This window comes from Oncorhynchus gorbuscha, linkage group LG01, assembly GCF_021184085.1.
Source record: "Oncorhynchus gorbuscha isolate QuinsamMale2020 ecotype Even-year linkage group LG01, OgorEven_v1.0, whole genome shotgun sequence".
NCBI classification, from domain to species: domain Eukaryota; kingdom Metazoa; phylum Chordata; class Actinopteri; order Salmoniformes; family Salmonidae; genus Oncorhynchus; species Oncorhynchus gorbuscha.
In genome coordinates, this window is record NC_060173.1 from 57,649,183 (window position 1) to 57,672,047 (window position 22,865).

The following is a 22,865-nucleotide window of genomic DNA, read 5'->3' on the forward strand; positions in this document are numbered from 1 at the left end:
GCCGATAGCGATTATTGGATGACCAAAAAAAGCTGATACCGATTAATCCGTCGATTTTTAAAACAAGTATATATGTATTTGTACACACACGTTTTTGTAATAATGACAATTGCAACAATACTGAATGAACACTTTTATTTTAACTTAATATAATATGGGCTTTTGGATGGGTGTCCTTAAGGTGATTCTACAGGTTGGTGGTATTTTTTTATTTAGCTGTTGCTGACCCCATGCTTACATCTTTATCACAAATAAGACGCCTTGCTTTCCCTGGTGCCAATTCCATGTAATAGTCCCATACTGGTGATCTGCTTTTTTCCTCTGCCACTGAAACATGTATGAGAGCACCAGCTGTTCCGGACGACTGTGTGATCACTCTCTCCACAGCTGATGCGAGTAAGACCTTTAAACAGGTCAACATTCACAAGGCCGCAGGGCCAGACGGATTACCAGGACATGTACTGCGAGCATGCGCTGACCAACTGGCAAGTGTCTTCACTGACATTTTCAACCTCTCCCTGTCCGAGTCTGTAATACCAACATGTTTTAAGCAGACCACCATAGTGCCTGTGCCCAAAAACACTAAGGTAACCTGCCTAAATGACTACCGACCCGTAACACTCACATCTATAGCCAATGAAGTGCTTTGAAAGGCTGGTCATGGCTCACATCAACACCATTATCCCAGAAACCCTAGACCCACTCCGGTTTGCATACTGTCCCAACAGATCCACAGATGATGCAATCTCCATTGCAATCCACACTGCATTTTCCCAACTTGGACATGCCATTCATTGACTATAGCTCAGCATTCATCACCATAGTGCCCTCAAAGCTCATCAATAAGCAAAGGACCCTGGGACTAAACACCTCCCTCTGAAACTGGACCCTGGACTTCCTGAGGGGCCATCCCCCAGGTGGTAAGGGTAGGTAACAACACATCCGCCACGCTGATCCTCAACACAGGGGCCCCTCAGGGGTGCGTGCTCAGTCCCCTCCTGTACTCCCTGTTCACTCATGACTGCATGATGAGGCACGACTCCAACACCATCTTTAAGTTTGCAGACGACATAACAGTGGTAGGCCTGATCACCGACAATGACGAGACAGCCTATAGGGTGGAGGTCAGAGACCTGACCATGTGGTGCCAGAATAACAACCTATCCCTCAATGTAAGCAAGACTAAGGAGATGATTGTGGACTACAGGAAAAAGAGGACTGAGCACGCCCCCATTCTCATTGGCGGGGCTGTCGTGGAGCAGGTGGAGTGCTTCAAGTTCCTTGGTGTCCACATCACCAACAAACTAGAAGGGTCCAAACACACCAAGACAGTCGTAAAGAGGGCACGACAAAGCCTATTCCCCCTCAGGAAACTAAAAATAATTGTCATGGGTCCTCAGATCCTCAAAAGGTTCTACAGTTGCACCATCAAGAGCATACTGGTTGCATCACTGCCTGGTACGGCAACTGCTCTGCATACGGCCCAATACATCACTGGGGCTAAGCTGCCTGCCATCCAGGACCTCTTCACCAGGCGGTGTCGGAGGAAGGTCCTAAACATTTTCAAAGACCCCACCCACCCCAGTCATAGTTTTCTCTACGACCGCATGGCAAGCAGTAACGGAGTGCCAAGTCTTCTCAACAGCTTTTACTCCTGAACAGGTAATCAAATGGCTACCCGTACTATTTGCATTGTGTGTGTGTGTGTGTGTGTGTGTGTGTGTGTGTGTGTGTGTGTGTGTGTGTGTGTGTGTGTGTGTGTGTGTGTGTGTGTGTGTGTGTGTGTGTGTGTGTGTGTGTGTGTGTGTGTGTGTGTGTGTGTGTGTGTGTGTGTGTCCAAACCCTATTTTACACTGCTGCTACTCTGTTTATCACATATGCATAGTCACTTTAACAATACCTACATGTACATATTACCTCAATCAGCCCAACTAACCGGTGTCTGTATATAGCCTGGCTACTTTTATAGCCTCGCTACTGTTATTATTAACTGTCCTTCTTTTTACTGTTGTTTTTTATTTCCTTATCTATTGTTCACATAATACCTGTTTTTTTTACTTAAAAATTGCAGTTGGTTAGGGCCTGTAAGTAAGCATTTCACGAAGGTCCTGTTTTAAATGAACTTTGATTATACAGGTGTTAATCATACTGGAAATCGACTCTGCCGCACGAGCATGCTTTTGCGGCACAGTCGATAGCGCGCAGGAACTCGGGCTCGAAGGTCGAGGGTTCGAGATCTGTTCCCTGCTGTTTCATTACAATAATTTTCATTTTTGGCCTCAATTTGCCAGTCTGTTATTGACATTGAAAACGATGTTTCACCTTTCTGAAAATATTTCGACATCGAGATTAAGTGGGGAAAAAAGAATAACAGTAGTTTATGATTCATGCCTAGTTGAATAAAGGTTTATAAATATATATATATATATATTAATATTAATAATAAATTAGGCAGCTCTGCAGCTATTTCCGTTCAGGCAGATCATAGGGCAGCCGCACTTGAAGGGTCCTTCTTGCTGGAGGTGACATTCAGTTGCAGCAAATAGCCGATTGCGTATTTTTCACGACTCTAAAGCAAACCACCATGGCACAGGCAGTCCAGAAATTTGTGGCCAAAGTACCTACTTTGATCGGAGGTAAGTTAAATGATTGTATTTAGACATAAGCTTAACGTCGACGCTATTAAAACATGTTAGTGTATTCAAGTTGACAGTCACGCTGGCTATGCTAGTAGTTAGCTATGTTACAGTTTAGCGCATCTTCCCGGCTGCAGCTAGCTAACTACTGAGTGTACAAAACAATAACACCTTCCTAATATTGAGTTGTTAGCCCTCAAAACAGACTCAATAAGTCGCGGCATGGACTCCAAGGTCTCGAAAGTGTTCTACTGGGATGTTGGCCCATGTTGACGCCAATGCTTCCCACAGTAGGCTGACATTTAACGCTGTTTTAAATAAACTAGTTAATTGCATGGGGCCAAGTTTCATAAGACCGTATGTTCCAGCAGCTTCCCGTAGTTTATGAAGTAATCGCGTTAACTCATAAAGGATCTTTCACCCCTGCCAGCTTCTTTTAGTTGTATGGAGCACCGCTGCACCAACCCGCATTCCGAACGGTTCTATTCCCAGCCCATTGGTTTGCGTCACAATGCCAGCCCACTGCACTGAGGCTAGGTAACACGGTCACCACCGATAAATCCATGATTATCGAAAACTTCAACAAACATTTCTCAACGGCTGGCCATGCCTTCCTCCTGGCTACTACAACCTCTGCCAACAGCCCCCCGCCCCACAGCTACTCACCCAAGCCTCTCCAGGTTCTCCTTTACCCAAATCCAGATAGCAGATGTTCTGAATGAGCTGCAAAACCTGGACCCGTACAAATCAGCTGGGCTTGACAATCTGGACCCTCTATTTCTGAAATTATCCGCCGCCATTGTCGCAACCCCTATTACCAGCCTGTTCAACCTCTCTTTCATATCATCTGAGATCCCCAAGGATTGGAAAGCTGCCGCAGTCATCCCCCTCTTCAAAGGGGGAGACACCCTGGACCCAAACTGTTACAGACATATATCCATCCTGCCCTGCTTATCTAAGGTCTTCGAAAGCCAAGTCAACAAACAGGTCACTGACCATCTCGAATCCCACCGTACCTTCTCCGCTGTGCAATCTGGTTTCCGAGCCGGGTGCACTTCAGCCACGCTCAAGGTACTAAACGATATCATAACCGCCATTGATAAAAGACAGTACTGTGCAGCCGTCTTCATCGACCTGGCCAAGGCTTTCGACTGTCAATCACCATATTCTTATCGGCAGACTCAGTAGCCTCGGTTTTTCTAATGACTGCCTTGCCTGGTTCACCAACTACTTTGCAGACAGAGTTCAGTGTGTCAAATCGGAGGGCATGTTGTCCGGTCCTCTGGCAGGATCTATGGGGGTGGCACAGGGTTCAATTCTCGGGCCGACTCTTTTCTCTGTATATGTCAATGATGTTGCTCTTGGATCAGGGCGATTCCCTGATCCACCTCTACGCAGACGACACCATTCTGTATACTTACGGCCCTTCCTTGGACACTGTGCTATCTAACCCCCAAAAGAGCTTCAACGCCATACAACACTCCTTCCGTGGCCTCCAACTGCTAGTAAAAAACAAAAAAAAAACTAAGGCATGCTTTTCAACCGTTCGCTGCCTGCACCCGCACGCCCGACTAGCATCACCACCCTGGATGGTTCAGACCTAGAATATGTGGACATCTATAAGTACCTAGGTGTCTGGCTAGACTGCAAACTCTCCTTCCAGACTCATATTAAACATCTCCAATCTAAAATCAAATCTGGAGTCGGCTTTCTATTTTGCCTCAAAGCCTCCTTCACTCACACCGCCAAACTTACCCTCGTAAAACTGACTATCCTACCGATCCTCGACTTCGGCGATGTCATCTACAAAATTGCTTCCAACACTCTACTCAGCAAACTGGATGCAGTTTATCACAGTGCCATCCGCTTTGTTACTAAAGCACCTTATACCATCCGCCACTGCGACCTGTATGCACTAGTCGGCTGGCCCTCGCTACATATTCGTCGCCAGACCCACTGGCTCCAGGTCATCTCCAAGTCCATGCTAGGTAAAGCTCCGCCTTATCTCAGTTCACTGGTCACGATGGCAACACCCACCCGTAACATGTGCTCCAGAAGGTGTATCTCACTGATCATCCCTAAAGCCAACACCTCATTTGGCTGCCTTTCGTTCCAGTTCTCTGCTGCCTGTGACTGGAACGAATTGCAAAAATTGCTGAAGTTGGAGACTTATCTCCCTCACCAACTTCAAACATCTGCTATCTGAGCAGCTAACTGATCGCTGCAGCTGTACATAGGATATCGGTAAATAGCCCACCCAATTTACCTACCTCATCCCCATACTGTTTTTATTTATTTACTTTTCTGCTCTTTTGCACACCAGTATCTCTACCTGTACATGACCATCTGATCATTTATTACTCCAGTGTTAATCTGCAAAATTGTAATTATTCGCCTACCACCTCATGCATTTTGCAAACAATGTATATAGACGCTTTCTTTTTTTTCCTACTGTGTTATTGACTTGTTAATTGTTTACTCCATGTGTAACTCTGTGTTGTCTGTTCACACTGCTATGCTTTATCTTAGCCAGGTTGCAGTTGTAAATGAGAACTTGTTCTCAACTAGCCTACCTGGTTAAATAAAGGTGAAATAAAAAATTAAAGCTCCTATTAGTTGTATGGAGCACCACTGCACCAACCCACCTTCCGAACGGTTCTATTCCCAGCCCATTGGTTTGTGTCACAATGCCTCACTGATGTCTTTATGTGAATTGATAACATTTAATTGCTAAATATTTCCAATAGATGGCAGCATAAGATCCCGACGCATCAGTTATAGGCTATAGCAGCAATATGAGTGACATAAAATAGCATGCAACCAAAGACTATATGTCCCATGATTTTCTAAAATGGTCACTCATTACTTTACAGTTAGCTATATATCTCGTATTAGGGCTGTGTTGCATTTGGGAGAGCAAACAAATCTTGACTATAGCAGGTACTGAACCCCAGCCAAATAATCACTAGTCAGATGCGCTACTCCCAACCCTAGTAGAATTTCATTATAAAAAGACCATTACTTAATCATATTGGGTGTAAACTGCTTCGGGAATAGAGAGGACGAGTGCATCTTCCAGCTCGCCAATAAGTCACATCATGTAATCCTCGCGTTAGCAAATTTACCTCAACATGCCCCTCGCTTGCTCCTCGCTTGCGCGAGAAGGCAGAGCGGGGTCGATGCTGGTTGATGAATTTGACAATGAATGTCCTAGGAAAATACGTTTTTGTCAACCAGAGGTGACTGAAATAATGTTCAGGATTATTGATAATCGTTATAGTAATGAAGTATAAACATGAGATAAAAACTGGTAATAATAAACATGAAGCATCATTATATTACGCCACAGTAATCTGTTAAATGCTTTTTCAGTTCTTCCTTTTCGTTAGCAGTGTGGAAAGGAAGGGACAGAAAAAAGCACGAGCAGGAATTTCTGTGAGGGGAGTGGTGTATCCAGGGAGAAAGCTAAATATTATTCAGAAATGTCATTTGTGGTCTTATACTGCCATCTATTGGAATTATTTACTAACTGCAGTGGTACTGAATAAAGTGTATATCCTTGTGGTGTTAATGTTTTGTACACTCCGTGTAGTTAGCTAATGGTAGACAAACGAACAAGCCATGTCACCATCAATCTCGTATAAAAACTTGTTTCCAACGGAATGTTGATTAGCTAGATGTGGTAACGTATTATAGTAGATAGTGTTAGCTACATGTGGTAACTAATTATAGTAGATAGTGTTAGCTAGGTAAGCTAATGTTTCTTGTCTCGCTTGACCATGCAGCAGAGGACACATTTCATGACATGGCGTGTTCATCTTGTTTTTTTAGCCGCTGCCACCTACTCCAAGCCCCGGCTAGCGACCTTCTGGCACTACGCTAAAGTCGAGCTTGTGCCACCTTCCCCTGCCGAGATTCCCCAGGCCATTGCAGGAATCAAGAACATCCTCACCGGTGTCAACAGTGGACGCCTTGGACAGACGACAGTGAAGGTGAGAACTGAGATTGCTTGAGTGGGTATCAATGCAATACTGTATAAGTAGCTAGCAAGTTCTTTCTTTTGCCCATTGGCTCTCTGAATGTGGGTGTTGTGATCAATGTTCCCTCAAAAACAATTTGTCACTGAGCAAATTTCAGGTCTGCTGAGTGCAAACTTGAACGTTGTAAACTTCCAGCGTGCATTTGCTGTGAGCACTGGGTCTGTACTGTGGCTATTTGATCATACTGTAGGTCTACCATCAAAAACTATGGAGAAAATACATCTCATAACATTTAACATGGAAATAGCTGTTCTATCATTCAGCCTACAGTAGCAGCCAATGTGTGGTGTTCCATTTAGGCCTACATTCCATGACACTTATGGGGAAAAAAACATGCAGGGCTTGACATCTGTTTATCCACTTGTCCTTCAGACAAGGATGTGTCTGAAAATGTTGTTTGATGTAAGAAACCACTTTACTAAATAAAGGGCATTATTATTCCCATACCATTATTACAGATAATCAGACAAATTATGCTACCCTCTGCCTATTGGCTACTTAGCTTATTCAAGCCTGTCCAAAATACAACACTGCCCCTTTAAGACATAAAAAAGCTCTTTACCTGACTCGCTTTTCAAAATGTACACATTTTGTGCTGACTACAAATGATCACTGGGCTCACTAACTAGCAAATGATATGAACAATGTGCACACGTGGCTACATGCAGCTCTCGCTTTGATCTCTAAACAAGCACATCTACTCACGACCGCTAATGCTGCACCGGTCTGAGTAGTGCGTGTCAATGCAATAGAATCCTACTGCAATGCATTCTGCCTACAACAAAATCTGTTGCATAGTTTGTGTCAGTATGTTGCATTGAAAGTGGCTAATATTGCGTGTCCCAATTGCCACAATAAAGGGAAACGTTGAGTGTTAACAGGGAAAACTGTAGAACAGTGGTCACCAACCTTTTCTGGGGTCAAAATACTAGCCGAGATCTACCGCTAATGACTTGTAAGAATATGCAACATTAACCCGTTTTAAAACAGTATTCTGGCAATGAGGTTTGTGCAGTAAGCTATAGGCCCAATATATTACATTTACATTACATTTAAGTCATTACCACCCCATACTGGCATTGGTTGAATTGCCCTGCCAATGCATTGTTGTTCGGGACATTTTCTTAGGCTATATGACCACACTGGTCACGGGTCTGTTGTATTACTTGTGAAACACAGTTGAGTGAGTCTACATTTCAATAATTCGCTTTTCATTTTACTGGAATGATGGCGTCTACAGCTGTAGTCCGCTTTAGTGGAGGGAGAGAGCAGCAGACTGAGCCTCTCATCCCTCCGCTCTCCCTTTCCTCTGCTGACACTGACCAAAAGGGGCAGTCTTCCATTATTTCCTCATGTACAAAATCACGTTACGCCTATGAACAGAGGAAGTGAAATATTCCTCGATATTAAAAAAAAGACCGCGGCTACAAATAACCCAAGCCTATAGATGCATTGCTACTCATTCATTACTATTGTAGTGCTGAGTGGAAATGGAAGGAACATGCATTTTGTGGTTTAAAAGGGTTGAATACAAAGTGTTGAGTCGATTTGTCTAGGAATGACTTGGAGATTGACCAGGTTTGCTATCAACTGGTTTGTGACCACTGCTCTAGAAAACTTTTGTCAAGTTCAATCTCCTGCTTCTCTCTGTGGGCTGATATTTCCGAGCGGCAGCTCGTGGTAGTCTTGGGGCTGCTGCTTGCACAAGCTCACAGCTTAGCGGGAACATTGGTTGTGACTTATCTCAATGCTTTACAAGTAGTCATTATCAAAATAAGTAGCTGCAATCCACTAGACATTAGGCCTACATCCTAACCAATTGGGAAATATGGAATTGTCTGCCATGTTGGTTTATAGATATGACTCTGGTATTTGTTTGGGATTAATGTCAATATGCTTTTGTTACAGGATGCATTCAGAAATGGATTGGTCTGCACTGAAGTGCTGATGTGGTTCTACATTGGAGAGTGCATCGGAAAAGGCGGCATTGTTGGATACGCCGTTTAAACCTTGTTCTGTTGCTGTTGTACGCTCTTACCTTCCACCTGTGGAGATCAGTTAATAAATGTCCATTGTTTAAAGAACTGTTGTACTCTTACCTTCCACCTGTGAAGATCAGTTAATAAATGTCCATTGTTTAAAGAACTGTTGTACTCTTACCTTCCACCTGTGGAGATCAGTTAATAAATGTCCATTGTTTAAAGAACTGTTGCACTGTAACTTTTACCTATCTTTTTTAGATACTTCAGGACTTATTGAAGTTGCCAACTTTATTCTGAGACTTTTTAGTGTAAAGTGTTTAATAGTAGACATTTTATAACTTTTTTTTAATATACAAACAACACAATCAGTGAAGGCTGCTGAGGGGAGGACTGCTCATAATAATGCCTGGAACGGCATCAAACACATGGAAACTATGTATTTGTATTTCATACCATTCCACATATTCCGTTTCAGCTATTACCATGAGCCGGTCCTTCCCAATTAAGGTGCCACCAACCTCCTGTGAACAAAACATCCAAGTGCAGTTGAAGGTTGACAAAGATCCATTTTCTGGTTAAACTTTATTTGTGCCACCTCAAATCTAGATAGCGGTGGAATTATGTTACGTAAAATGAGAGGTCGCTGACGGCGGATTGGTTAAAGTTGGAATAAATTCGACGTCAGTGGCGGTCGGTGTTTTATGATGACGGAGGATTTTTTTTTTTTTGTCTCATGCTCATGGCCTTATTTCTATTATGGCATATTGGATGACTAATTCATATTCCATTCACCCAGTTCAATGTAGCAGTGATGGGTTTAGGCTACTACATGATACTGAACGTTTTTACAATGTAGGTGCACACAGATCCAGAGAAACATTTGATCTAGGGCGTAATCATTAGTCCAGCAGTTGAAAACGAGAGTTTCTATTGGACAAATCCAGGTATTTTTTATCCCCGCTCCGTTTGCTTCTGTTTAAATAAACATTTTACAACAGAATCGGCAGAATAAATGTACCCCTGATCACGCGTAAAGAGTTTACTTTCATAGCAACCACAGTGGAATCCTTCTCACAACTACGTGCTCTCCGCCTCTCATATTTGCCCTTTGCTTGTGTACTTCAATTCACACCAGCTGTATGTGACCAGGTGAAAAAACCTTTCCAAACCATTTCAAAACCGCTACACATAGCTTACATCATTGTCACCATATTAGCTAAAGTAACATCATAGTCAACATAGCTAATATAACTAACGCCTTAGTAAACCTGCTACAATCATGAAGTAACATTAGTCTGCTAGCAGTAACATTAGTGTGCAGTTCCACAGGTGGACCTCGGTGACAATAAATTAGTCAAACCGAAAGCTTACCTTGAATTGGAAGGGTTCCAGTGTTGTTGGCTAGTCAAAGCCAGCTCGCTAACATAACGTCCCTCTGTTTGAGCTCTGTTTGAGTAGGCAAAAAATGTATTCAAAACTGTTCAACTTGTATTTTAGTCAACTACTCACCACATTTTATGTACTGTAGTGCTAGTTAGCTGTAGGTTATGCTTTCAGTGCTCGATTCATTCTCAGATCCGTTGATTGGGTGGGACAACATGTCAGTTCATGCTGCAAGAGCTCTGATAGGTTGGAGGATGTCCTCTGGGATTTGTCATAATTACTGTGTAAATCTTGGGAGGAGGTGAGAACCATGAGCTTCCTAAGTTTGGTATTGAAGTCAATGTACCAAGAGGAGGAAAGAAGCTAGCTGTCCTCCAGCTAGACCATGGCGCTACCCTAAAGAGTGCTTTTGAGGCTACTGTAAACCTTCATTGCAAAACATTGTGTTTTAATCAATTATTTGGTGACGTGAATATATTTAATATAGTTTATCTAAAAAGGCAAACTGTTTTACTATTTTTATGAAATTCACTGAGGACGGTCCGCCCCTTCCTCCTCTGAGGAGACCACTGTATAACGTGCACAGAAATGTCTGAGGTGCGCTGTGGTGAAGTCACAAAGGGGTTGCAGATCCTTTGACTACAGAGTGTAAATCCAAACATCGTCGATGATCAATGAAGAACCCTGGGTTTCGGACAATATTAACTAATGATAGACATCTCCTCTCGCTCCCGGTCCTCTGACAGTGTTTGCACGATGTTGACCAAGTACCTGCGGAACCCCTGTTGCACAACCTCAGGATCCTCCTTCAGGTTAGTTCAAATGTGAGGCTGCACACGCATGCAAAAACATGTCAAAGAAATCCAAATGGCAATTGTGGCCTCTGGTATGAACCGAACAGCAGTGGCGTAAGCCCTGTGTTTAAAGAGGTGACACATGATATGTGACGCATGTACTCACAAAAGGTTCCCTTTAGCATCAGGAGCGTTGGAAATGTTCAAATGTCAATGGGAAAAAACAAATGTATTAGCAAATGATACATGATGTAACACAAGGAGGAGCTTGTTGATTTTTAGGCCTACCTAGGTTGTTTCCAGTGGAGGCTGGTGGGGTAGCTATAGGAGGACGGGCCCATTGTAATGGCTGCAAAGGAATTAATGGAACGGAGTCAAACGAGATTTCCATATGTTTTTGATACTGTTCCATTTATTCCATTCCAGCCATTACAATGATATCTGCTCCACTGCCAGGTTTGTGGTGGGCCATCAGCAGACACTGGGAAGAGATGAGCATGTAGTGCTATGTCTCTACTTCTGCCAGGCGGCGTGGTTGAACACTATCACTACACTGTTGGGAGTTTTTCATAGACGCTGGCCAGCATGACATGAAGAGGCAAGTTAGTAAAGTAGTAGCTTTGATGAGATGGACAGAATGTAACTGCAATGCAGTTTTCAGTTTTGCTGGGAATTCTGATGGACAGATTCATAATTAAGACTGAAGTGAAAGAATTAACCTGTTAATTGACTAATTCCCAAAAGCTTCGAGTGAGTTTCTGTGTTAGGTGTACACTGTACAGTACACAGGAGGTTGGTGGCACCTTAATTTGGGAGGATGGGCTCGTGGAAATGCCTGGAACGGGATGAGTGGAATGGTATCAAATACATGTGTTTGATGCCATTCCAATTACCCAGTGCCGCCCATTATTATGAGCCGTCCTCCCCTCAGCAGCCTCCACTGGTACAGTTCCGATGTGAAATGGGTTTGAAATGGCATATTGGTCCTTACCTGATATCTCCAGCACAGTCCCAATGTTTCACTTCAAGACATGATTGTCACCTCGTCCCTCATTCTGAGATTCAAACTCCAGTATCCTTTGAACACAACAATGGTTTTAATGGTGCACTTAGAGTTGTAGAAGTTATCTTACCGAGCTTTTGCTGAATGATTGATTGACAAAGAATCTGATTATCGGACTGGGAAGTATGAATGAGTCTTATCTGAACTCTCCTCCAGGGCCACTGCTTGCTGTTCTGCTGAGACCTGCAAAGCGAAGGTGACAAGACGTCTAAAAGGCATCTTTCCTGTACGTTGAAAAATAAGTATTTTCCGGACGTTGAAATCACGTTCATTTTCAGTTCTGAATGAAAAGTCCTGTCCGGACCAAAAACCAATGTCAATGGGTGGATGTGGAAATCAAGGCCGGTCCGGACTGCACCAAAAAAGACGTCCAAAAGGCGCCGACGTGTCAGCGATGCGTCTCTCCAACAGCATCCTGGGGATGCGCTCTGGGGATGCGCTCTGGGAATGGCCAAGCAAAATATTTTGCACACCTGCCTTTAACAAAGTGGCCACAGGGCGGCATCAGTACTCACCTAAAAAGACCATATACCACTGGTTTCTCCGGGATGCTGGCCTTCTAGGCAGAGTTGCAAGGAAAATGCAATACCTCAAACCGGACAATAAAAAGAAATGATTAAGATGGGCAAAAGAACACAGACACTGGACAGAGAAACTCTGGCGAGAAGGCCAGCATCCCAGAGTCGTCTCTTCACTGTTGATGTTGAAATTGGTATTTTGCGGGTACTATTTAATGAAGCTGCCAGTTGAGGACTTGTGAGGTGTCTTTCTCAAACTAGACACTCTAATGTACTTGTCCTCTTGCTCAGTTGTGCATCAGGGCCTTCCATCTTCTCTTTCTATTCTGGTTAAAGCCAGAATTGCACTGTTCTGTGAAGGGAGTAGTACACAGCGTTGTACCAGATCTTCAGTTTCTTGGCAATTTCTCGCATGGAATAGCCTTCATTTCTCAGAACAAGAATAGACTGACGAGTTTCGGAAGAAAGTTCTTTGTTTCTGGCTGTTTTGAACCTGTAATCGAACCCGCAAATGCTGATGCTCCAGATACTCAACCAGTCTAAAGAAGGCCAGTTTTCAGCTGTGTTAACATAATTTTAGGGTTTTCTAATGATCAATTAGCCATTTAAAATGATACATTTAGATTTAGCTAACACAACGTGCCATTGGAACACAGTAGTGATGGTTGCTGATAATGGGCCTCTGTAGATATTACATACAAAATCAGCCGTTTCCAGCTACAATAGTCAATTACAACATTAACAATGTCTACACTGTATTTCTGATCAATTTTATGTTATTTTAATGGACAAAAATGTGCTTTTCTTTCAATAACAAGGACATTTCTAAGTGACCCCAAACTTTTGAACAGTGGTGTATGTGTGTGTGTGTGTCTGTACAGTACAGTACCAGTTAAATGTTTGGACACACCTACTCATTCCAGGGTTTGTCTTTATTTTTGACTATTTTCTACATTATAAAATAGTGAAGACATCAAAACTATGAAATCATGCAGTAACCAACAAATCCAAATGTATTTTATATTTGAGATTCCCACCCTTTATTTCCTCTTAATGCATTTGAACATTACGTTTGAGCATTTCCTCACATTTAAGAGGAAAGACATTTCACAAATTAACTTTAAACAAGGCACATCTGGTAATTGAAATGCATTCCAGGTGACTACCTCATGAAGCTGGTTGAGAGAATGCCAATAGTGTGCAAATCTATCATCAAGGCAACGGGTGGAGATTCTCAAATATAAAATATTGATTACTACATGATTACATATGTTATTTTTAATAGTTTTGTATTCTACAATGTAGAAAATAGGAAAATAAAGAAAATCCCTTGAATGAGTAGGTGTTCTAAAACTTTTCATCAGCCCAGCCAGGCAATTTATAAACTTGATCACTATAAAAAGCATCTAGACATTCTCACATTTATTTTGGACTAACATTTAGTTTTCAACAGCAGAGATTTGTATAAACCTTGCTATCTGTCTCATCGACATTTGCAACATTGTTTCAATATTCAAATTCGATCTCCAGCTGTCCCATAGTAGTGAACGTGTCTGGACTCAACTGGCATCAGCTGACAAACGACTATCAATACTTAAAATGTATGTTCTGTTCCAAATCTGTGAGTACTCACTTTTCAGATTTATACTGACAATTATGACATGTTTTACTGGAGTTAGACAGCTTATCACAGCATAGCCAGCGACAAAGAAAAATCGCAGCACCCCCTACCCCCAAACTACTTCCTGTGTCTATGGCTTAAATCATTACTTAGGACATGTAGCGAAAGTTTTGTATTCAAGGATTTAGAGCACTAATGTCTGTCATTTTTCTTAAAGTTGCACTATGTAAGTTTGTGTGTACAGGTGTTTTTAGAGACCCCTCCGGCTAGAATGCTGTATTTTTTCTAGATTAGAACTCAATTTCCCAGAAACCCCAACTCTCCCAGCTAGGAGGAAAATGTCGGAAGCGGATGTTCTGTTTGAATCAGATGGATTGTCAAGTGGAGATGAGAGTGATAAGAATTGTATTACAGTGGCAAATGCAAAAGGAAATAAGAGAAGTAAAGTGGTAGTGTAAATCCAAACCCAGTTGTGGGTCTTTTTTGGTTGGAATAAGGGTTTTGGATCAATGTTGTTAGCTGGGAGATCTGTTTGAAGTCTCTTAAAATTGTGGATGCGTTGGATGAGGTGACTTCAATGAGAATAACGATAAGTGGGCTTATTTAGTTTTTGTGTTTCTATGGAATAGAAGGAGCGAGCTTTGCGCCTTAAGAGGATGTTGGATTGGAATGTGTTGTGTGTGAATCTTTGAAGCAGGGAGCCTAATAAGTGTGTTATCTCTGGGGGGGGGGGGCTAGAAGTAAATTCAAAGTATATACATGAATAATTTGATCAAGTGGTTGGTGCACAATGACTGACCGGCATGGGAGTGCTGAAGTCCACTCCATCCATTCTATAGTTTTTAAATTAAAATTCGGTCAATTCTCTCATGTATTTGGGTTATATAAGATTCCCTGTGAAAGCCTACGTGTCCAAACCCATGCAGTGTGATAAATGTCAATTATTCCCTAATGTGTCAAGTGTATGTAGACGGGAGGAGTATTATATGCCAGTTGAACCTAAATTCTGCAATTGTGGTGGTGAACATGCACCCACATTTCTGAAGTGACCTGTTAGGATGAAGGAGATGGATATGGCAAGAATAAGGGCTGTCCAGAACGTTTCCTATCTGGAGGGGTTGAGAAGAGTGGAAGAAAGGAGTGAAGTTGAAGATGTAATGGTAGTAGGAGCAGAGACACCAGATGATGTTCCTTGTCAGCAGAGGGATCCTGACATGTTGCATGTTAACAAGGTGGACTTTGTTGTGTTTATTACTTTGGTTATCAACTGCACAGCGTAAACGAAGAGGAAATCGGAGAAAATAGGGATCATTGTGAGTGCAGCTGAGCGTTTTTTGGGACTCAAGGACTTTTTCTGTAGAGGCATTACATGGAATCCTGTCGATTAATGCTCACAGGTACCTGAGCCTGTTTATTAAGGATGTGATTTAAATGTGACTGAAAGAGTGAGATGGTTATTTAATTTATTTTTGTATTTTGTATTATCTCAGCCCCCCCTTTCCCGCAATGGAATATATTATTATTTGAATTTGTTTTGGTTAGGTACCTGCAAGTGTGCGCTCTGAATGCTCCGAGACAGAAACGCTCTGAATTTACGAACGGCCAATCTGACAATGATTTTACACAGAGCACACTCTGGCACTCCAGAAAACATTTTCAAACACACCTGTAGTATCCCCGGATTTTGTGTTAAATGCTCTACAACAAAGCTTTCTTAGTGTCCAACAAGCTTTCTCTACCCTTAACCTTGTTCTGAACACCTCCAAAACAAAGGTCATGTGGTTTGGTAAGAAGAATGCCCCTCTTCCCACAGGTGTTATTACTACCCCTGAGGGTGTAGAGCTTGAAGTAGTCACCTTATACAAGTACTTGGAAGTATGACTAGATGGTACACTGTCCTTCTCTCAGCACATATCAAAACTGCAGGCTAAAGTTAAATCTAGACTTGGTTTCCTCTATTGTAATCTCTTTCACCCCAGCTGCCAAACAAACCCTGATTCAGATGACTATCCTACTCATGCTAGATTACGGAGACTTAAAATTTATAGGTCGGCAAGTAAGGGTGCTCTCGAGTGGCTAGATGTTCTTTACCATCACATTTTCCACCAAAGTGGAAAGTGCACCAATGTGCACCAAATAAGATTTTTTTAGGCAACCCATTAAATTTAATCATTTAAAAAAATAAATTACAGCTACTGCGGGCCTCACTGCATCGCAGTGCATGAGGTGTCACTACAGCCCCGGTTTGATCCCAGGCCATGGAACAGCCGGCCGTGACCGGGAAACCCATGCGGCGCGACAATTGGCCCAGCGTCATTAGGGGAGGGATTTCCTTGTCCCATCACTCTCTAGTGACTCCTTGTGGTGGGTCGCGCACCTGCAAGCTGACTACGGTCGCCAGTTGGATGGCGTTTCCTCCAAGATATTGATGTGGATGGGTTCCGGGTTAGGCGAGCAGTGTGACAAAAAGCAGTGCGGCTTGGCTGGGTTGTGTTTTTGAGGACGCATGGCTCTCGACATTCGCCTCTCCCGAGTCCGTAGGGTTGCGATGATGGGACAAGACTAACTACCAATTGGATACCACGAAAAAAGGTGTAAATTAAAAAATATGTAATTACTGCATTTAATTTGGTTTCAGTACAAGTGGTGATTTTGTTAGCTACATTGCATATCAAGATGTGTATCATATTGATTGTATGAGACATTCTTACACAATATTTTACTTAATTCTGTTTTTTTTCCTCACCGTCTTTACAGGCTAATTTGAGAGCGCTGTTCTGGAGGAAGAGGTCCTGGAGCAAGTCGCTATCCATCTACCTGGAGGGATGTTTGACATAATGAAGTTTTGAAGGCCTATCCCAGGATCCCCAGAAATCCTAGACAGATGACAGACCCACTGTTGCACCTGCCTGAATTTCCGGGCAATGCCCACTGACCTGGAGAGGATGTGCTGCGACCAGGGCCCCAACAGATGTGTGACCAGAACGGCACACATGGAATGAGGGGATTTTGCGGCTAATCCAAATTGTAAGAAATGACATGTTGGCATTGGGTGATCTGCAGGATCCAGGCACAGACCACAAGGCGTACCGAAATGCAGAATACAGACAATATGTTGTTTGGCAGTATGGAGCCCTGGGACAAGGGAACAGAGTGGGTGATCCCTCGATGTTGTGTCTGACGTGTTCGAAACAAGTATGTTGATCCCCTAGGGCAATACACTGGCTTCATTCCTAATAGGCTGTGAGGTCCTCACTCCAGAAGACAGCACAATAAATCAGCTACCGGCGCCGTGACAACAAAGCCGATAACAATATGGACAAATGTTATTTCATATACCGTCCGGCAGTACTACCAGAGACAGCACCAAATTCAGGTGAAATAATTAAATCGAAAGAAATCCTGTACCATACAACACAACTGCTGCTATTTCAACATCTCACTATTCTATTGATTTATTACCAAGTATGGTGCAAGTGATTACCACTGCCCACATGATTGATAGCAGTGGACGGCCAGTTACTTCCAGGGGTGAGTGGCTGGCGATACTCCCATTTCCAAATCAAGAATAACCGTTTATATCAGGTATCGCACCAACAGGGGGAACTTCGAGAGGTGCTGTTGGGAACCATTCTCCAGTTTTCCCACACCATCTGTTGGGGGCGCAACCTGGGAATGGAGAAGACCCGGGAACGGATCGCTGACCGGGATGAGGAGGGCCGTGGAAGACTATTGTCCCATCTGCCCGGAGTGTCAAACCCTACCACTGAGGAAGTACAGCTCCCGCTCAGCCCAGTCAAAACTGTTCGCTGCTCTGGCCCCCCCAATGGTGGAACAAACTCCCTCACGACGCCAGGACAGCGGAGTCAATCACCACCTTCCGGAGACACCTGAAACCCCACCTCTTTAAGGAATACCTAGGATAGGATAAGTAATCCCTCTCACCCCCCCCCCCTTTAAGATTTAGATGCACTATTGTAAAGTGACTGTTCCACTGGATGTCATAAGGTGAATGCACCAATTTGTAAGTCGCTCTGGATAAGAGCGTCTGCTAAATGACTTAAATATAAATGTAAATGTAAATCACTGCACCAAAAGCACACTTCCCAAACCTGCTGGTCCACCTACTGATCATCGGGTGCCATTTGAACACATCGCCATGGACATAGTGAGGCCCCTGGTAAAACCTGCGTGAGGATGCCAGTACATCCTGGTAATAGTAGCTTATGCCACCCGATATCCCGAGGCCATTCCCCTACAGGTGGCGGTCTCCAATGGAATGGGCTCATCAAACGTTTCAATAAAACGCTCAAGCAAAAGCTGTGGAAGGTCATTGAGCAGGACGGAAAGAACTGCGACCAGCTACTACCCCACCTAATGTTCTCAGTCCGAGAAGTGCCCCAGTCATGCACCAGGTTTTCCCTCTTTCAAACTCCTCTACGGGAAGAGACTAAACAGCCCACTGGACCTCACCTAGGAGGTGTGGGAAGCCCAGCCGAAAAAGAAAGGGACTTGATTGGTTTGGATAGTCAGGGGAAAGGACACAAACGATCTGGTCACCAGGTGGTTCTTGTCCTTTTAACACTTCTCTTTTTCTGTTATGTTATTTTGTCTTATTTGTCTTGGACAACTGCTATAGCAAAAAAAAATTACTTACACTGTTTGTCATTTTCAGAAGGATACAAAGACAATTTTTTTTAAATGTCCATAATAAACCTTTATTTCACCTGATCACGGTAATCATCCAAAGTTGTTTCATACTGTATTCACGTCAGGGTAGTTATCCCTATTCCTGGGCATCGACCGTCTTGTAGGTTAGGTCATTTGGAATTAAAACCAGGAGCATAGATATCCATGAAGAGAAGTTTAGTAAATAATTAGAAAACCGTTCAAAAAGTTCACTAATGATTTCTATATGCTCGATAAAAAAAATATCTATTTTATATTGTTTCTCACAAGTTTGTTGCCCTCACAATGATTCACATGTTTGGTTGTTGTGATTAGTATTTTGTCTACATAATACCATTACGATCAGTGCATCATCATCTATCAACATCTATTTGATTGAGTTCGAATAATGGACATATTAGACGGCCGATGGTTGTGATGGTTGTGATGGTTGTAGTCAAGTGCCGCCAGTAGGAGAGAAAAGCTCAACTTTTGCTCAATCAAGACAATTTCCTTAGATCCCTGCTTCATCGCGTCTTTGTTCTGTTTCTCCTCCAGATTGTCATGCTGGCAGCAGCCGAAGGCTCATTCTTGTTCATTGACCACGTGATACAAGACACCCCTCCACAGATTCTGAAATTAATTGAGAATGTATCATTGAGAGCTTTACAACCTCAACTATGTACAGTAAAGATCTTATGCAACTTGTGTGGGAGGCAGTCATCATAACTTGGTGTTTCTTGGATGACATTTTACATGTGTCTGTAATTGGCTCTGGCCCCCTCCCAGTTATGGGGAGCTGCAATAGTTTGTGTCAGGGAGCTAGGGTCAGTCTGTTACATCTGGAGTATTTGGGACCATGTCTCAGGACTACCTGGCCTGATGACTCCTTGCTGGTCGTGCTGCTGCTCCAGTTTCAACTTTTCTGCCTGCGGCTATGGAACCCTGACCTGTTCACCGGGTGTGCTACCTTGTCCCGGACCTGCTGTTTTCAACTCTCTCTCTCTCCCGCACCTGGTGTCTCTAACTCTGAGCACGGCTATGAAAATCCAATTGACATTTACTCCTGAGGTGCTGACCTGTTGCACCCTCTACAACCACTGTGATTATTATTAATATTATTTGACCCTGTTGGTCATCTATGAACATTTGAACATCTTGGCCATGTACTGTTATAATCTCCACTCGGCACAGCCAGAAGAGGACTGGCCACCCCTCAGAGCCTGGTTCCTCTCTAGTTTCTTCCTAGGTGCCTGCCTTTCTAGGGAGTTTTTTCTAGCCACCATGCTTCAACACCTGCATTGCTTGCTGTTTGGGGTTTTAGGCTGGGTTTCTGTATAGCACTTTTTACATCAGTCAATGTCACAAAGGGCTTTATAAATATATTTGATTGATTATTTGATTGGAACGATTCTACAAGTTGCAACCCACCATAAGAATGACTATTGGATGTCCTGGTTTGTGGATCTTCGTAGCAGTCCCTCTGCTGGCTTACCCTGGTAGGATTTCTGCAAGCTCCAGACCACCACAAGAATGGCCAGGGGATGTCCTGGTTGTGGATAGTTGTTCTGGAGACATCGTCTGGTTCTCCAAAATGGTGGATCTAGGCAGTAACTTAGACAGACGTTAATAATGCACAACACTCACGCAAAGCATCACTACATTTCTTCCCCAAATGAGCGCCGTTGTGGCACTAACTAGTGGTCGTATGGGGAACTTGTTTGTGTCTCTATCACTTCCTAAGTGTCAAAGAAAATGAAACAAAAAATCATCTAATTGAACTGTATTCTATATACGTCCACGGTCTTGGCTAAATGATGGCATTTTGTCTAATGTAGGGCGATCCTAATTAGTGGTGTGTTGCTTAAAGCACTATCCTAAGTTGATAACTACATGATAAATCTACAGCTGTAAGGCACTAGCTTCGGACAGTCTACAGGGATGACCTGTGGACCTCTGGGGAGAAACTGGTGGTTAATGTAGTTGTAGAGTCAAAGGGCTTAAGGGTCAATTTTCAACTTTGCCAAGGCTGGTATTTTGCTGGGACCCTTATGTGATCCTAGTATAAATGCTCATTAAATGTTCCATTGTACATGTGTGTTTATGCTTACACAAGCGCACATGCCAAGGGAAAGAAAACCAAGTATCCTAGTAGGCTGCAACCTCTTCAGAATGAGTTTGACTTCATCAGATAATTTACGTGTCAATGACCCAAAGGGGTACTTTAGACAGATACACCTTGTGGATGACTGTGTTGCAGCCAGCACTAGGAGAATCATTTTGTATGTCATATGCGCCCAATACAACAGGTGTAGACCTTACAGTGAAATGCTTACTTACAAGCCCTTAACCAATAATGCAGTTTTAAGAAAATACCTATAAAAAATATTTAAAAAGTAAGAGCTAAGAAAATTATATCATAATTGGTGCAGCAGTAAAACCTTTTGAGGATCTGAGGACCCATGCCAAATCTTTTCAGCCTCCTGAGGGGGAATAGGTTTTGTCTTGCCCTCTTCACGACTGTCTTGGCATGCTTGGACCATGTTAGTTTGTTGGTGATGTGGACACCAAGGAACTTGAAGCTTTCAACCTGCTCCACTACAGCCCCGTCGATGAGAATGGGGGCGTGCTCGGTCCTCCTTTTCCTGTAGTCCACAATCATCTAACCTCCTCCCTTTAGGCTGTCTCGTCGTTGTCAGGGATCAGGCTACTACTGTTGTGTCATCAGCAAACTTAATGATGGTGTTGGACTTGTGCCTGATCATGCAGTCATGAGTGAACAGGGAGTACAGGAGGGGACTGAGCACGCACCCCTGAGGGGCCCCTGTGTTGAGGATCAGCGTGGCGGATGTGATGTTACCTACCCTTACCACCTGGAGGCGGCCAGTCAGGAAGTCTAGGATCCAGTTGCAGAGGGAGGTGTTTAATCCCAGGGTCCTTAGCTTAGTGATGAACTTTGAGGGCCCTATGTTGTTGAACACTGAGCTGTAGTCAATGAACAGGCCAGATAAATGGACTGTTTGAAAATGTGAAGAATGTAATACCTGCTCTACATGACGAGGTAACTTGCTCGGCAAGCGAAGGCATCATCCCTTAGTGCTGGAATAGCCTTCACATACAGTACCGTTGGAAAGTATTCAGACCCCTTGACTTTTTCCACATTTTGTTACGTTACAGCCTTATTCTAAAATGGAGTCAATCGTTTTTTCTCTAAATCAATCTACACACAATACCCCATAATGACAAAAATAAAAACAGGTTTTTACAGATATTAGCACAAAAATAAAACTGAAATATCCCATTTACATAAGTATTCAGACACTTTACTCAGTACTTTGTTGAAGAACCTTTGGCATCAATTACAGCCTTGAGTATTCTTGGGTATGACGCCACTAGCTGGTACAGCTGTATTTGGGGAGTTTCTCACTTTCTTCTCTGCCAGGTGATGGGGAGCGTCGCTGCACAGCTATTTTCAGGTCTCTCCATAGATGTTCAATCAGGTTCAAGTGCAGGCTCTGACTGGGCCACTCAAGGACATTCAAAGACACCTACGTTGTCTTGGCTGTGTGGTTAGGGTCGTTGTCCTGTTGGACGATGAACCATTGCCCTAATCTAAATGCTCTGGAGCAGGTTTTCATCAAGGATCTCTCTGTACTTTGCTCTGTTCATCTTTCCCTCGATCCTGACTAGTTTCCCAATCTTGGCATTCAGGCCAAAGAGTTCAATCTTGGTTTCATCAGACCAGAGAATCTTGTTTCCTTTAGGTACCTTTTGGCAAACTCCAAGCAGGCTGTCATGTGCCTTTTACCGAGGAGTTGCTTGCGTCTGGCCACTCAACCATAAAGACTTGACTGGTGGAATGCTGCAGAGATAAGGAACCCTGGAGCTCTGTCATCAGCTTCTTGGTCACCTCCCTGACCTTCTCGCCCTTCTCCCCCGATTGCTCAGTTTGCCTGGGTGGCCAGCTCTAGGAAGAGACTTGGTGGTTACAAACTCCATTAATTTAAGAATGATTATGTAAAGAAGGATAAATTGTATGAGTAATTTCAATAGTGGAATGATACATTTAAATTATTCATACAAAAGGAAATGTATTAAAACATTCTTTATTTACTATTGTGGAACATTAAGAATTCTAATTTACTATTATTGTCATCATC

The 22,865-nt window shown here is 43.1% G+C and overlaps 1 protein-coding gene across 2 annotated transcripts; it reads left to right on the forward strand.

Moving 5' to 3' along the window:
- Window positions 1–2,477: 2,477 nt before the first annotated feature.
- Window positions 2,478–8,818, forward strand: LOC124040365 (ATP synthase subunit g, mitochondrial-like). Of its 2 annotated transcripts, XM_046357512.1 has the most exons (4): window positions 2,478–2,636; window positions 6,468–6,628; window positions 8,585–8,729; window positions 8,791–8,818. In XM_046357512.1, exons 1-3 carry the CDS (start codon window positions 2,585–2,587, stop codon window positions 8,681–8,683), a joined length of 312 nt encoding a protein of 103 aa, XP_046213468.1. In that variant the 5' UTR covers window positions 2,478–2,584; the 3' UTR covers window positions 8,684–8,729; window positions 8,791–8,818. The 2 variants fall into 2 exon arrangements, with proteins under 2 accessions (XP_046213468.1, XP_046213459.1); XM_046357503.1 differs by having other exon boundaries at window positions 8,585–8,818.
- Window positions 8,819–22,865: the final 14,047 nt, after the last annotated feature.

Excerpts from the sequence above, each read along its gene's own strand:
- LOC124040365 (XM_046357503.1), top strand. The coding sequence starts at position 2,585 with ATGGCACAGGCAGTCCAGAAATTTGTGGCCAAAGTACCTACTTTGATC. Across the intron at positions 2,637-6,467 it reads AGTACCTACTTTGATCGGAG|CCGCTGCCACCTACTCCAAG; the intron begins GTAAGTTAAATG and ends TTGTTTTTTTAG. Across the intron at positions 6,629-8,584 it reads TTGGACAGACGACAGTGAAG|GATGCATTCAGAAATGGATT; the intron begins GTGAGAACTGAG and ends CTTTTGTTACAG.